The following is a 16,862-nucleotide window of genomic DNA, read 5'->3' on the forward strand; positions in this document are numbered from 1 at the left end:
GGAGGATTATGAACTGAAATCAATTTCCATGCACGTGTGAGTTTGTCAGGATGAAGCCAACTATACAGCTCTAATTAAAAAAAAAAAGGCAATAGGATGAACCACAGTTTATTGACCCGTAGAGTGAAATCTAAGTGAATCATATGAGTCATATGATGTGTCACCTGCACCTTTCCTCATGATGGCACCTCCTCTTAGTACCTATTTTCTCAACTGGGTCCAAAGCAACACATTTCAGGGTCCTTTCCCAGGACACCTCCTCTACAAAGCTCTCCTTGATGACCATACTGGAAAACACCATTTCCCTCCTCTTAACACCCACAGCTCTTCTCCTCTCCGCCTTCACCACAGTTATTGTTTTCTGTTCTTCATGCTAAGAATGCTTACCTCAAATTAGACTACATGTTTCTCCTTCAAATGCTAGATCCATGTCTTTTTTATTCTATATATCTCCTTGGCCTTGGATTTTGAAGATAGTCAATAAATACTTGTTGTACAAATTAATGAATTAGTGAATGAATGAATCACTCCAAGTCTCAACAAGAAGCAAAACCTACCATGCAGCCGGAAAAACAAAGCAACAGAAGTCTCCCCTAATTGTGACTTATTCTTTCCCAATCCAATATTTTCATTATCATCACTAACATAAACTTAAATAAAAGTTATAATCATCCAAACTATTAGCAGTTAGTGTCTGAAAGCTTAAATAAAGTCTCATAAACTGAAGCTTTAGAAGGGGTAACAACAACAACAACAACAACAACAACAAAAAAATTCTGTTGTCACATCTTCACTTCAAATATGTGTCTGTATTTCCAGAGACAAAATTAACACCACAAACCAACACCAAGGTGCCACACTTTAACAGCCCCTAGGCACACACACACAATCAACCCATTTAAAATATCCACCCACAGGTACTTGCAGAATAAATTATGATCAAATCACAGTAGAAAATTATCACATAAATTTTAGCCACTTTGGAGATAAGAAAAGGGAGCTAGTTGGGGGAATATTTTAAAAACCAAATATTGTTTGGTAAATTTTCCTCCTAATGACATATAATTCCATTTACATTTCACTTCATGAGGTCGGGCAGAGGCAGGGTCAGTGAAGACTGCCTAGTTGGAAGGTCGCTTCCCACAAACCGTGTTTTGGAAAGTTGCAGCCAAGTGCTGGACAAACCTCTGGCAGGGAGAGAAGTCAGGGAGAGAGGAGTGACAAAGACGTTAGTGGGCTCGCTCCAGCGGCAGCTCTGGGGGGGGGGGGCACAAGGCTTCACTTGCTTCTGCACCAGTCTCTTTATTTGGGAAATGATGAGATTAATTAAAAGAAAACTCCCCTCCAGTTCTAAAATAATAACGAAGCTTATCTCTGAAACATTAACCTTTTGAATGCTGATATACATTTAGTGCATAAGTGTTCCATGAATCAATAAAGAAATAAATCTTTTTTTTTAATTCCTTACACTTAGTGTGACCCAGCTGGGATGTGCCAAATACAACACACACAAAACTGTTGAGCAAAGCATGTACCCAGAGGGTTGGATTCCATTTCAGTCGGTGCCCCCAGCCACAGCAGCTAGTACTATATTTTGCACATATAGGTGCTTAATGAATACATGTTTACTAAGAAGAGCAAAAATTGAAGGGTAGACCCACTCACTATTAGATAGAGTGGAGTGAAGGCAGGGGAGAGGATATAGGTGTAGGAAAGATAGCAGAATGAATGACATTATTGCCTTATGTACATATATAACTATACAACCAGTGGAATTCTACATCATGTATAACCAGAAGAATGAGAAGTTATACTTCAAAATGCATGATGTATCAAAGTGCATTCTACTGTCTTGTATAACTAATAAAAACAAATTTTTAAAAATTTAAAAATATGAAGAGTAGACAGTCTGCTTTGGGAATACATACAGAGCAATCACACGTGAGATGAGCTAGGACAATCAACCAAGACTGATATGATCACCAAAACCCCTTTGTGTTTTTAAGTGCTTCTTCCTCATTCCTACCTATGTGGCACTAATGCGCCCACTCAAACCTCAGCAGATATCATCAATAAAAACCCAGAATCACTCCTTTCCCACTTCATTCCTAAGCACATTGTACTCTCTCCCCAATGACCAAGAAGACGGTGTAATATATTTGAGTGACAGCTGACGATTTAAATCTGTCAAAAAAGAAAGAATGAAACAGTATAGAAACAGGAACCTCGACGTGTTTTGGCTTTCTTTCATGCTAACATAATGAAATATTGTCCCTCATTAATGACTGGTTTCTCAGTGCCTGCACACTCCACCTGCCTCACAGCCCAGGAGGAAGAGCCTGTTAAATAAATCTACCATTAAAATTATAGACATCATATTGGAAGGTTTTGCTTCTATATAAATTGTGTAACACAAAACAAAGGTGGAAATAGTAGGTACATATTAACTTGAATTATGAGAAGTATAAAATGTTACTAGAAAACAAATACAATAGATCTTGTTACTTTTAGAATAATATGCATAAATTACACTTCTATAACAATAACAACAGCTGGTTGCAGTGGCACACACCAGTAACCCCAGCAACTCTGGAGGCTGAGGCAGGAGGATCTCAAGGCCAGCCTCAGTAACTTAGTGAAGCTGTAAGCAACTTACTGAGTGTCTTCCTCAAAATAAAAATCAAAAGGGCTGGTAATGTAGTTCAGTGGTAAAGGACACCCCTAGGTTCATTTCCCAGTACCAAATAATAATAACAAGAAAATCAGAAAAATAATCTTCTAACAAACAATTCACCAACTTATCCGTTAAAACATGATCTTGGCATAATTTACTAAAGTAAATGATGCTAAAGTTAAGATGATGCCAACATTCAGGTTGTTTTAAAAACACACATCCTGAGGTTTGTTCGGTCTTGGTGGCTGAGGAGGTGTGACACAAGTGAGAACTCCCTGGGAATCTGCACATGGCTCTTTCTCTACAGTGCTATGGTCAATGCCCAGATCACATTTTGTGCTCAATACGTGCACACTGAGTGCCTAGAGAAAAAGTGGCTCCATGAACTCACTTTTTCTATAAATAATGCTCAGTGAGAAGCCAAAAGAAACAAACACTAGTTGACATAAGAAGGACCAGAAGAGGAAACAGCATCCTTTTCACAGTTTCTGTTTAATAGTCAATTTTTAATCACTTTAATCCTTACAAAGATTCAAATGTCTTTCTGACTTTAGAATTCACTTTATTTTTCCAATAAATAAAAGAAAAAAAGGTTGAAAAAAAGTTTGGAAATACTCATCATATTTCTCCCCTTCAAAAGGTCTGTTTCTCCTTGTGAAGCAACTCACTGTTATCCCTTGCTATGGTGCCCAGAAAATACATAAATACATAAATAAACCAGCTTCACAGTGTGGAGCAAACAACTAAATTCAGCCTAGAGGATCAGTGATAGGGCACAAGGTAGCACAGCACAGACTGGTGTGATTAGATTGCTCCTCCATTTTTTAGACACAGTTTATTTATCTTGGACCAACCTCCCATACCACAGCCACCAAGGAAACTACTAAAATAATGACTTCACTTTAGATCATTTTAATCATATATATCAGCATTCATGGTGTAGCACTGACTTCCATTCTACTTTTTTTTTTTTTTTGGTGGTGGTACCAGGGATTGACCCCAAAGGCCCTTAACTCCTGAGCCATGCCCTCAGGTAAGTTGCTTAGGGCATTGCTTAATTGTTGAGGCTGATTTTGAACTTTCCATCCTCCTGCCTCAGCCTCCAGAGCCAATGAGATTACAAGTGTGTGCCACTGTGCCCTACCCATTCAATTTTTCTTAAGTTTAGTTTGCCTTACATTCTCTTTAATTGGCAATAGCCAATCCCTTTATCTTATGTCAAAGGCTTAATCATGTTTAAACAAATACATGGATGAACTGGAAGGTTTCTACCTACCAAAATATTTTAAGCAAATGCTTTCACAAAAGAAAATACTCCTTTTTCATAAGGCCAATAACTACCACCAAATATATCTTGTGAATAATACATATACTGAGGGTCTTTAAAACCGAGCACATTTGAGTGCTGATTAATTGAGATATACACATTACTGCCCATGAAATTCTGCCCTGTCCCTAATTCAAACTCAAGTAACGGCATGGACGTTATTTCTAACTATTTTTCTTCAACATAATTTTCTTAGTTTAAAAGAAATTTTCTCAAGTCTATAAGAATAAAAGTGTCAACATTTTTACTAAATGACCTTATCTGACACTCAAAAATCTGGTAGAATGGTTCCACCATGTGCTTACATTAGGGCGTGGGATGCTGCTGGCTTCTAGTTCAGCACAGCAAGCATTATGTGAGGATATTCAGTGAGTATGAAAGTTACTCCCAAGAACACCACTTTTTGTTACAGTTTAGTTTATGCACTGTCTCTACGAAAGAAAGAAACAACATGTGGTCCCCATAGAAAAATTAAAGCTGCTCACCTGTCTTCATTGTGAACACAGTAAAAGAAATACATGCTTTATAAGGCAATTCTAAAAGTAACACAAAGTACCTTATCATAAATGCTCTTCCAGAGATATAAAGGTATTATAAAACCATCTAGGATAATTTCTCTTCCTAAGGGAATCTGCAGCTATCAAGTAACAATATTTATCCTCCAAATTTTCATTAGTTTGCTTCAAAAAAACAATTTTTGTCCTTTAAAAGCCACTAAATGCATTGCACATGTCCATAGTTGCTCTAACCAAGAGATCATCAAACCATACAAATTGCAAATAAACACATGTACTCACATACACACAGACACATACACACACACACACACACACAAAAAAAAACTTTAAATAACTTTTTAAAAAATATTGGAGGCAATTTCATATGTAGAGATCTTCAAGTTTAGTTTTCTTTTGAAAAGAATCCAAAACCTTGACAAATATTAATTTTTATCTAAATTAAATATGATAAATCTTATTCTGTAGAGTGAGTTTTTTAAAAGATCCAGCCTCTTATTTTAGATGTTCCAAAATTTAATTCAGAATATACATTCTCGTGACGCAACTTCATAAAACTGTTTCTAATTTAATGCATAAATGCTACCTAAATGAGGACAAGGGACCCTTATCACATATTAGAAATGTTCTAAAATTGAATAGTAATGATGATTATACAACTTTGTTAAGTATACCAAAATCACTAAATTTTACATTTAAAATACACAAGTCATGATATAAAGATTATTTTAAAGGCCTATGTAAACAAATAATTGCATCAATCTGTGCATTTTTATATAGTAGTGCCTTATGCTTTTACAAAACTAACTATTATAATTGAATCATCCTTTTAAAAAATCACATGAAAAATAGGTGTTTGTTTGCTTAAGATGAATGTATCTTGAATTCTGACCCTTCATCAAAAAATGAGCAATTTTTAAAAAATAGAATAGGCAATGGATTTAAAATAATTTATAAAGAGCTGAATTCAATTCTCCTGGGCCCAGTACACAATACCGACATAATGTTCAATTATATTCAACACATTGTATACAATGCTTTTTTAAAAGAGGAAAAATATACCCTAAAATGACAGCAGCTATTCCGCCCCTCTGTGCCCTCTTGGCTACTTTCCCCTGTACCCTTGGCTGAGCCACAAGATGGGTGATGGTGGAGAAAACCTTAATGACTCCTTTTGGACAAGGACTTAGCCGAGTTGGGCCTTGGTCTTTCCAGCTGGCTGGCTGTTCTCAGAGGTGTGAGACATGGCTTCCGTCTGGCTCACTGATCAATCTCAAACACTAAGAGTACCTTGAAGACACTGGCCTTCTATTAAAATACAACCATTCTTTCTGTCCAGCTGGGTTTAAATATCATCTAAATACACAAATCCAACATCCAGCTGGCTCTAGATCACAGGAGACCCAAGTCTCCTTAGAAACAAACTGGCCTCACTTCACCAGTTCCCCAAGGCAAAAGCTTGGATTGGCAGGAGAAGGAGGGGATGATAGGGGAGGGGAAGAGGATAGGATTCTTTTGAAAACCCATGAAGAGGTTGAGGATCTGAAATCATTATTGGCTCCTATGTGGAAGCTTTCACAAGGAGAATCTGCTTCACAGTCAAAACCCAAATGTACATTTGGAAACTTCAAGCTAACTGATCTAGTTATTGGAAATCTATGGTAATTTTAAACCAGAATATACCCAATATTTAATCTAAACAGTTTTTATGATGAATTACTTTATTTTATTTTTATTAGGGAAAAGTACATAACAACAGACAATGTAGAAAAATTCCCAGTACACAAGCTCAGCCCACAGGGTTTCCAAGGTATGCCATGCCAAAGCACATCTTGCCCAAAAAGGTAAACATGAGCAGAACGTAATTTCTTGCCTGGGAGACATCAGGAAAATTCCAAAGATACAAGTATTATGGATTCTTTCCAAGTTTTCAGGTGCTGATGGTATGGAAACTTCATTATTTCAACTTTCATGTTCACATTTGTGTCTCTTATTTACATCCTTATATTTTAAAAAGCTCTCTTATTTTCATCGGCAAATAAGAGTCCTTTTAACTTTTTTCAAAATAAAAGATATAAAAAGTCCTTTCTAAGTTAAAGAGGAAAATACAAAGGGATTTAAAAATGAGTGATCAGTAACCCAAAACATAAAAATAAAAATAAAAAAAACAAAGAATGTGAGAAAGAAAAGTGACAACTTGAAAGAGTCATGACAAGTTGATCTTTTTTTTTAATATAAGAAGAAGCTAAGAGAAGATTGCAGATACTCCAAATTATTCAGGACAGTGGATTATACAAAAAGCAGTACTTATGGGCTAGGGGGATACAGTATTTATACTCTAGGGGGATAGCTTGGTGTTAAAGCATCCTTTGAATGCAAACCGAGGGCTGATTCCCAGCACCAAAACAAAAAGATATTTATACATTGAGAAGGTTCTTCTCTCACAACAACACCGGCATTCTTGCATTTCACTTATGTTTATAACTTCACATCATATTTTTTCCACCCCAGGGTAATCAGAATCGGTTGAGCCACCCTTCTTAACAGAAAAGTTCAACATGACCTTTACTTCTTCACTAAAACATGAATTTCACAAAAGCATTAGCCTATACCATGTTTTCTCATTAGTGTCCATAGCAACTCTTTTTTTTTAAATGCTAAGGATTAAACCCTGAGCCTGTGCATGCTAGGAAAGCATTCTATCATTGAGCTGCATCCCCAGTCCTCTGTATTTTTCATTTTGAGATAGGATTTCACTAAGTCTCCCAGGATGGCCAAATTTATGCTCCTCCTGCTTCAGGCTCCCACGGTGCTGGGATTATAGGCGTGCGCCATTTCACCTAGTGTAAATCCTCACTTTAAACATATTACACGATTATGTCAGACCATGGTTTTATAACTATGAGAAAAATCTAGTTTTTAAAACAATGATTCCTCATCAATAAGATAATTTAATGCATAATAACACATAGATATAAATCTCAACCTTTTAAAAAAAATTTAATATAGACTGAAAAATCCACAGGGTGTGTCTCTTGCCATTCAGTGAACAGGATCACCAGATCATCTTGACTGGCATATTGTTCCATGACTTCTTTCATTAATCTCACTTTTTGGCCCCCTCCAATACTATTAATGCCATCTCCCCCTCTCCACTCTTCTCCTTGACCAAGGACCTATCAAAGAAATCAACACTTCAACCCTAAGCAAAACTCAGATTAAATTATGACAACACCATAAAAAACTTAAAATCATCGCCAACTTTACAGTCCTACACCATAACCCACTCTCCACGTGTCACATTAAATCATGATGCCAGAAAAAAAGAAATTAATGACTGGATCAGTCATACTTCTTTAATATTATCCACCCCAAAAATGCCATTCCCAATTTTATCATTTCAAAAGTTGAGTCTACTGCATTCAGCTGGACTGAGGAAATATTTCTTGTATCTTATTATTCTTTGTTCAGCATAAAATTAAAAAGAAAATGAAGAGACCTTCCATATCAGTTTTTTTCAATCTGGTAGGAAATGTGTAAGATCAAGACTGAAACCCTCTGAAGCCCAGGGTTCTCCTTGACTGGCCCTGAAGCAATTTCCTACCAAACCAAAATGGATTGTTCAGGGAAATGCAGAGGCCATCAAATAACCGGGCACTTTCTTTACCTTTTAAATCTTCAAATGTCTTCGTTCTTGTTAAGAATTTATCAATGCAAGAAACTGCCTGCACACAATTAACTGGAGCTACACCTGTACCCTTGATCTTCACTATGCACCTGTACCTTTGATCTTCACTGTATACCTGCACCCTTAGTGCTATACCTGTACCTCTGACATTCACTATACTCTGTACCCTTGATCTTCACTGTGCACCTGTACCCTTAGAACTACACCTGTACCCTTGACCTTCACTGGCACATGAGTCTCCACAGGGCCTCCTGAGTTGGAAACACACTGTTGACACACCTGGCCCTGAGGCAACAGGAGCATAAGATGTGTCCCTCCTGTCATACACAGTTTTATCTTTTGTTTCCTCAAAACAGTGTCTGAAGGTGCTAAAATATTGATGTATTAGGAGACTAGGGGAACATAACTGAGGAGAACATAACTAAAAATAAAGACAAATGAAAAAGGAAAACTAAAAATAAATAAATACCATGAGTTGTCACTGTCCTTAACACAAAGCCAAATATAAATCTGTTGGCAAAGCAAGCCAGTGGACTCCCAGCCTCAAATCATTTCATCATTTCATTTCATCTCTACCTATAATCAGGAATGGGAGGAATATTCCACCCATGAAAACTCAAACTCATGTGGATCTGGATTCAAATGATTTTTAATCTAGCAGAATTATTGTTTTTTACTTGATTGGTTTCACAACCCTTCTGGAGGCTCTGATGCTGCAATAGCAACTGCCCTGGCCACACCTGAGGGTCATACAGTGCAGTGTCAGGCCATGCAGCATGAGCCCGACCTCAGGGTGCTCCAGAATCGCACCAGAATCCGTGGACAGCTGGACAAAGCACAGAATTTGTTATTCAGCTGTTCTGAGGTGGCCTGAGTGTTTCCTTTCTAACTAGTTCCCAGGTGAGGAGGGTACTGTGGTTTGAAGTCCACACTTTGAAAATCACTGCATTACAAAATGGGAAGCCAGCAGAAAGGGCATGAACTCCAGAGCCAGTCAAATAGGGCTGTGGTCTAAGACCTCACAGGTTGTAGCTGTGGACCTTGGAGCAAGTTCTCTTTGCCCATAAATAAATATGTACCTTACATTGTTCATATAATGACTAAGAAGGTACCATATGGAAAGTTCCTGGCCAGGTGCCTTGCACATAACAGTCTATTTTGTCAGCCCAGTCTGAAGCCAAAAGATCCTCCTAAAAGACTTCAGAAATGTTTTATCCTAATTCTTCTTTGACTTCAGTGAATGTCACTATATTTCTCGTCTCTCTTAACATACTTTGAACATATTTTCATTGATCCTTTATTAAGCACCTGCACCTCTGACCTTCATTGTACTCTGTCCCCTTGTTACCACCCTGTCTCTTTCCCTGCAAATTCCACCTCTTGACTAGCTGCTGTGCATCACCATCAGTACCTTCTACTCCAGAGGCTGCCTAAGGAATACGACCTTTTATTGAATTACATGTAAGTATAGCTCAGTTTCTCCCCAGGCCAAAGCAATTTTTCCCCTCCTTTTATTTTTTTTTAATTTCCTGCCTAGATACTTGCTCATTCTCCTTTTATTTGGAGAAAATATCTGGCTAGCAGATCCTTCTATCAAATGAATAAATCAGTAAAAATACTAAGACCCTCCCTCCTCGGTTTAATAGTTCTATCAACCTCCTCAAGTCTCCTCTGATCACATATGAGTAAAATGTCCCCTAGAGATGTCTTCTAAATGTATTTAGTGTTCCCAAATTCCTCTAAAACAGATACAGAAACAAAACAAGAAAGGAAAAGTAACTCTTAGTGATGGACAAGACAGGTCTCCCCTCCCACAGCCATGCTTCCAATTCCCTGTAAAGAAACCACCTCTGTGGACAACCCATAAGAGAAAAAAATTATTCAGTCACCAAAGAACACTACTGTCTAATCTTTGCACAGCCCCGCAAAATAAATTATTTATATATGCATATATAGATACACATTTACATATTCTTTGTGTTTTTTAGAACATGCTTATATCAAATATTAGCAAATATTAACAAATTCATTGTCTGCATGGCAAATATTAGTAAGGCCAAAATATATCTTTCAATGTGCATAGAAATAGCAACGATGCAGACAAATTTCATCTTCCTTGAAGGGATTACAGATTTTGTTGTTGACATGAAAAATGTACTTTGGACACATATTCCACCACCTCTATAAAGTAAAAATATACTATACCTTCACAGTATAATTGAAATATTTGGCTGAGTGCATAAATCGGTGAAATCCATCACTTTCTTTTGTTGCTACAGTTATGACTAATAATTTATCTGCAAAGACAGAAGGAAATAATGTAAGTAGGTTTACCAAGAGTTTAAATGCTAACACTTTACAACTCAATATAGTGATTAGAAACTTCATTAACCAATGGGAATATTCTGGTATGTTATTCTACGTAAGATGAAACACAGGGCTATTGAAAACCAGGCAATTCAAATTCAATTCAAATGACTAGCCCCTCAATGACAAATTATATTAATGGTAAAGAAAAATTTCATTAGTGTTGGAGGAAAAGCATGTCCTCAATGGATTATTTAAACATTAAGAAGAAAACAAAAAGTCCACTATATGCACATTTAAAGAATCTGTTAACAGTAAGACCCTTAGATACTATCTAATCCCCCAGCTTCACTGTCACCTGTAAATCTTCCCAGATTTATGACACACATCACTGAGGTGCACCAGACAATTACAGTTTGCTATAGACATGTGGCAAACAAAGAAAAGATCTAATCATAAGACGGATCCAAGTCCACAACAAATCTGAAGTAAGTATTTAAAAACACAGTCTTAATTTTTCCTTCTTAACCATGAATTCTTTACAAGTCTCAAAAGGCACAAAATTTGCATCTTTTATTTATTGTTTATTTTTTTCCTTTAAAGAATTAGTAGATATGCAGTTTTGAGTTACTACGTTATAAAAGATTATTACTTTCAACCTAATATCTCTCCTTAGCAGAAGCAGGTAGATTTAAGGAGCTAGTTCTTAATATCTACAGAAGCCACTAAAAATAAGGCCTATCAGGAAAGGCATGTTGGGAATGCATAAAAGAAACAAAAACAACAGCAAATGCCAAATGGGCTGCGATACCATTTTTTTTCCCTCAGTCTAAAGATTTAGGAGGATCCCTGGACTAAGAAAGGCAAAGCTGCCGCATGCAATGGCATATGCCTGTAATTCCAGTTGCTCTGGAGGCTGAGGCAGGAGGAGCACAAGTTCAAGGTCAGCCTCAGCAACTTAATGAGATCCTGTCTCAAAATTTCAAAAAGTAAAAAGGGCTTAGGATTGAAGATGTAGCTCAGTGGTAGAGCATCCCTGGGATCATGCCCAGCCCTACAAATATTTAAAAGAAAAACAAAACTAATCTCTTCAATATTCTAAGCAGTGAGTTATACCCTTTGATTTTCCCCGTCCATTACGGAATATTCAGAAACTCTTACATAACCCCTAAGCAATAGAAAGTCATTGGTCAATATTAATTGCATCATATAGTCAGTTAAAATAATTATATAGGAACCAAGGTAATTCCTCAACAAGTTTTGAAAATAACTAAAACAATACAACATAAATAACTACAATATACATAAAGAAATAATAAATTCAGCTGGGCACAGTGGCACACGCCTATAATCCCAGTGACTCTGGAGGCTGAAGCAGAAGGACCTCAAGTTCAAAGCCAGCCAAAACAATTTAATGAGGCCCTAAGCAACTCAGTGAGACCCTGTCTCTAAATAAAACACAAAAAGGGCTAGGGATGTGGCTCAGTGGTTAGGCACCCAGGGTTCAATCCCTGGTAGCCAAAAAAAAAAAAAAAAGAAAAGAAAAGAAAAGGAATAGTAAATTCAAACATACACTTGTCAAACAAATAAGAAAAGCATTTCAATGAAAATAAATATCCACATTCTTAGGTTTCTTTCAAAAAAGAGGTGATCACTTAAATAATTTTCAACATAGGAAATAAATATTCCAAGAAAAATAAAGCCATTTTCATTGTCAAGTACATATTTTAAATACTTTCAAATAACCCATTGTTTTTACAAAAAAAATCAAATTATCCTTTATAGAGTTCCCAACAAGCCTTAACAGATTAAAAGAATTTGACATGGTACCAGTCATAATAATTTTAAATTAAGAAATACCATATTTTATGAGAGGAAGGAGCGTATTTTAAAGGTCTCTTTTCTCTGTAATAAAAGACTATTTAAAGATAACTTTTTATTTATTTTTTTCTACATAAATCATAAGAATTAACTACATGCTTAGATTTTTTTTACTGGATAGAGTTTTACATTAATCATTTCCAGTATAAAATTAATGGCAAGAATTTCATCATCCTTAATAGGAAAGTAATGTTGGCCAGACTGTGATATGACAAAAATGTCACCAAATTCAATGACTCAGAAGGCAAAGCTTAAACTTAAAGAGTCTGACAGTGTCTAGCAATCCTATGCCAAATAAGGGCTCTGTCACTTGAGAACTGTTGCTAATTACACACGAAGAACAAAACAAAAAGACTATGCAATTGTGTCAAAGAAAGGAACATTTAATGACACCGTATATGAGCTGACCCCTCGCCTGCATCTCTGCACATCATCTTTCTCATCTTCTCATGAGAAATAATCTTACTCAGCTGAAGAAGGTGCTGAGATGCTCCACTCTCAACTTCTTATCAGTCAATTCAGAGCCCACTTCTTTTAAAAACAAAATCAACCTAAACTTGAATCTTGCTTAGGTTCCAAAATAACTTACAATTCAAATTTACTAGAAATAAAGGGACAGACCATGATGAGTAACAGAAAAGAGATGCCACCAATAAAATCCAGAACATGAGAATTTCTACAGGATAAATGACATATAGAATCAATGGCCAAAGGGGAAAAGGGAAGGAAAACCTGTATTCACTTACAACTAAGAGACATTTCAGCTCTTTAAAAATCATGAACTGTAACTGAGCCCTGACTTGGGAAAACTTAAATATTTACTGATAACCTGAAATAATTTATTTTTAGTAGGCTGAAGGCATTTACATTTTTAAAAGTCATATTCAGACATGCATACTTAAGTATTTACCCAATGAAAAGGTATAGTAGCCGTGATCTGTTTTACAACTTCATGGCAAATAAGCAACAATGAAGGAAGAAAACAAAGATTAAACAAGATTGGCTGCACAGGATGACTGCTGGAACTGATTTAGTTTCGTGCATGTCTGCAAGTTCCTATAATTAAAAAGCAAAGAGTTCAACTTCTATGTGAAATTTCTCATCTTCCAAACATAAAATTGGAAGAAAAATATGTATTACAATTTTGTTAATAGTCTGAATCACCTAAGTAAAAGGAAAGATGAAATGCACAAAGAAATTGTTAGAACCAAACAAGATTATAATTTAAACAAGTATAATTAATACCTTACTGGATCCATCCTCTACAAAAGAAGATAAAGCAATGTGACCAACGAAAGAAAGGGGTTTCAGAGTAAGAACCTACCAACCTCTATTACCGTCATCTTAAGAATAATAGCTGTGGAGAATGGTGACTTGAGTCATGGTCTCTCTGCCTGCCTTGTGGCTGTGTTGTGCTGGGAACTTCCTGGGTGCAAAGGTGCAGGTAAAGCTGGCCCAGTTGCTAGAATGACACCCAGCCCAAGAAGGCTCCATGCAAAGGGCAGAGATGCATCAGTCTGGACCTTGAACTCAGGCACCAACTTGTGGGACGTAGAATTCTGAGCATAGCAAGAAAACCCAAATGTCTCACCAGTTCTGCATCCTTCAGATGGACTGCTTTGATGAAACCTTCCCCAAAATAACCTTTTGATGAAATCTATATACTAAATGTGCTGCACTAGTTCCTAGTCATTATCCTCCATCAGAGGTTAATGACCCACTTAACCCCAGCTTTTTCTATGTGTGTCTGTTTGTCTCTTCTCAAACCTGCTTCACCCCTTGTCTGGTGTTTTCCTTAATTAACAGCTGCAGCTGAGAGATGGGGCCATGGCAACCTGGCTCCTGGCCTCAAAGAACAGGCAAATGAAGCACAACTGTAATGGTTACCTCTGGCATTGCCTTTTGACTCTATGAGAAATGGATCAATATAGATTGCATGGGAAAGAAATACATGAAAACAGTGGAGTGGATTTGAAGAATTACTTACCAAATGCAAACCACTTCACAATGCACTATATCTTATTAACTCACTACAGGCTTCAGTGGAGATGGGCATGTGTTGTTAGAACCATTTCTTTTTCCTCCTCCAAACAGTTGCTGCTATTAGGGGAGAGTTTATCAATACCCAGTGGTGATCTAACTTCCCTTTTCATAAATGAACTATGAGTATAAAACACAAAGTCATTTTGCTGGCACATCCTGTCACCAGATGCTGAAATCCACTGTTTTAATGATGGCATCCCATTAAGTAGCTCAGCACTAGCCCACCTGCCTTTGATACCTATCTTTCTAAGTAGCTTTACACACAGACCTTGATTTTTAATTTGCAAAAATCAAGAATAATACTCCTATCACAGAGCTCCGAGAACACTGCTTTCACTTTACAACTAATTTATCTTGTATTAAGACACACCCTTCATCTGTAAAGGTTAATGGTTCTCAATTTTCTACTAAAGGAACATGCTTTCTGAGTAGTGATTACAAAGGGGTGGGGGGCAGCAAGATTTTGCTATAAAAGATCAAATAGTAACTATTTAGGCCTATGGGCAACATAGAGTTTCCATCACTTTTCTACTTACTTCTTTCTCTTTTTTATTCTTTACATGAGATAGTGAATGACACACTCTCCAGAATCTCATTATCTTTTTCTACTCAAAAGATGCACAAGTAAGATACTTTGTAGCTGATCTGAAAACTCCAGTAAGTTATAATTCCATCTCTTTCTTTAACAGAGATCCAACTAAGGTTTATTTTGGTTTGGGGTTTTTAAGCAGACTTAAGAGCTGAGCGGTAGAGCACCCCTTGGTTCAATCCCCAGTACCACAAGGAGGAGGAGGAGGAGGAGGAGGAGGAGGAGGAGGAGGAGGAGGAGGAGGAGGAGGAGGAGGATTTTTGCATTTCTCAGCAAGCCATAATTCTAAACCCATGACAATTATCACTTGCCTAGGCATCTACCATAACCTCCCAAGCCCATTTTGCCCACTCTAATCATATCTCTACAAAATTATCACAGAGGTCTTTTCAGAACACCTAAATATCTGGTCAAGGCACCCTGCTACTAAACACCCTCAAATGGATTTCCACTGATTGATCTTAGGACAGAAGCCAAAACTCCATTACCACAATGGGGTCCCTGATGACCTCTCTCCTCTCCAATCTCATCCACTTCCTCTTTTCCCTTTGCTCTCTCTGCTCCAACCACACTGAACTTTCTTTCTTTTTTTCTTTTCCCAACATTGTCTGCTTCTTTCCACCCAAGAGAAGAGTAAGCACAAGACCATCAACTAATGTCCCTCCCTCATCTCTGGACGGGAGCCACACATACTTGAAATTCTTAACCATAAACCAAATCTTAGACATCTGACCCTCCCCGACTTACAGGAATAGGTCATTACTCATTGCACAGTACTCTCTACCTCTCCTCCAGAGCATTTACCAGAAACTGTAATTACAAAGTAATCTGTACAGTTAATATTTAAGGCTAAAATTTCTATTTCCAACTAGATTTCAGAACGGCAGGATGCCTTTTTTCTCACTATTAGTTTTCCAGAGTACTTAGCATAGTTCTCACAGTATTCAGCACACAGTAATGTCTTTGCATTTTTTTCTTTTTAATTTTTAAAGTGATACATAAAAGCATAAAACTTTACATCTGGATGGGGTGTCATGCAATGTTTGGATATGAGCATATATTGTGTATGTTCAGGTTTTTCAATGATGAATTCAGGAACAAGTGATAATAAAATCTCATGTGTATGTGTGTATAAAACAAGGGAGTTTAAAAATTCATATAATTAGTATTTTTATCTTAGACTCAGTGATGAGGAGGTAAAGATTTAAATTAGTCAATAATTTAGCCAAAGTTATCTAACAAGCTACTAGCAGAACCAGTTGTTATCCTTCAAAGTGCATTTTTTCCCAATATATCAGGTGGACTTACTTCGTGGCAAAAGGTCAAGAGGCTAGAAACAAACTTTGAGATTTATTCTGTGTGTGAAGTACAAAGACAGCAAACCTGAGACTTCTGTCTTCAGAAAGACCTGCTCACAGGGTTGGTCCTTGGCTGGCATCTGGACAGTCAGATCTGAGATTCTTACCAGATGGCTCTCCAATGGGAAGAGCTTCCCCTTTTCTAAGATAAGAATGGCTCTCTGCGCCTTAACAGTACAAACAATGCAGTTCATGCTAAACAACTGCTTTTCTTCTGGGAGTTTGGCAATGGGGTACACAAGTTGCCTGTGTGGCCAATTCTCATTGAAAACTGTGGGCACCAATTCTCTACTGAGTTTCTCTGATAGACAGCATTTCACACATGTTGTCACAAGTAGTAACTGGGGAAATTAAGCACATGCTGTTCAACTCCACCAGGAAAGGACTATTGGCAGCTTATCTCTGGCTTTTCCAGACCTCTCTCATGTACCTTTTCCCTTGTCTGTTTTGCTTTGTATCCTTGTGCTGCAATATAGAGAC

The 16,862-nt window shown here is 37.1% G+C and overlaps 1 protein-coding gene across 1 annotated transcript in view; it reads right to left on the minus strand.

Moving 5' to 3' along the window:
• LOC308658983 (procollagen-lysine,2-oxoglutarate 5-dioxygenase 2-like) overlaps window positions 1-16,862 on the minus strand; it is a 92,966-nt gene that overhangs the window by 38,078 nt on the left and 38,026 nt on the right. The window contains 2 exon segments of the mRNA XM_081311942.1: window positions 7,556-7,692; window positions 10,410-10,501. Coding sequence (XP_081168068.1) covers window positions 7,556-7,692; window positions 10,410-10,501 — 229 coding nt within the window.

This window comes from Spermophilus citellus, assembly GCF_964194105.1.
Source record: "Spermophilus citellus genome assembly, chromosome: 10".
NCBI lineage: Eukaryota > Metazoa > Chordata > Mammalia > Rodentia > Sciuridae > Spermophilus > Spermophilus citellus.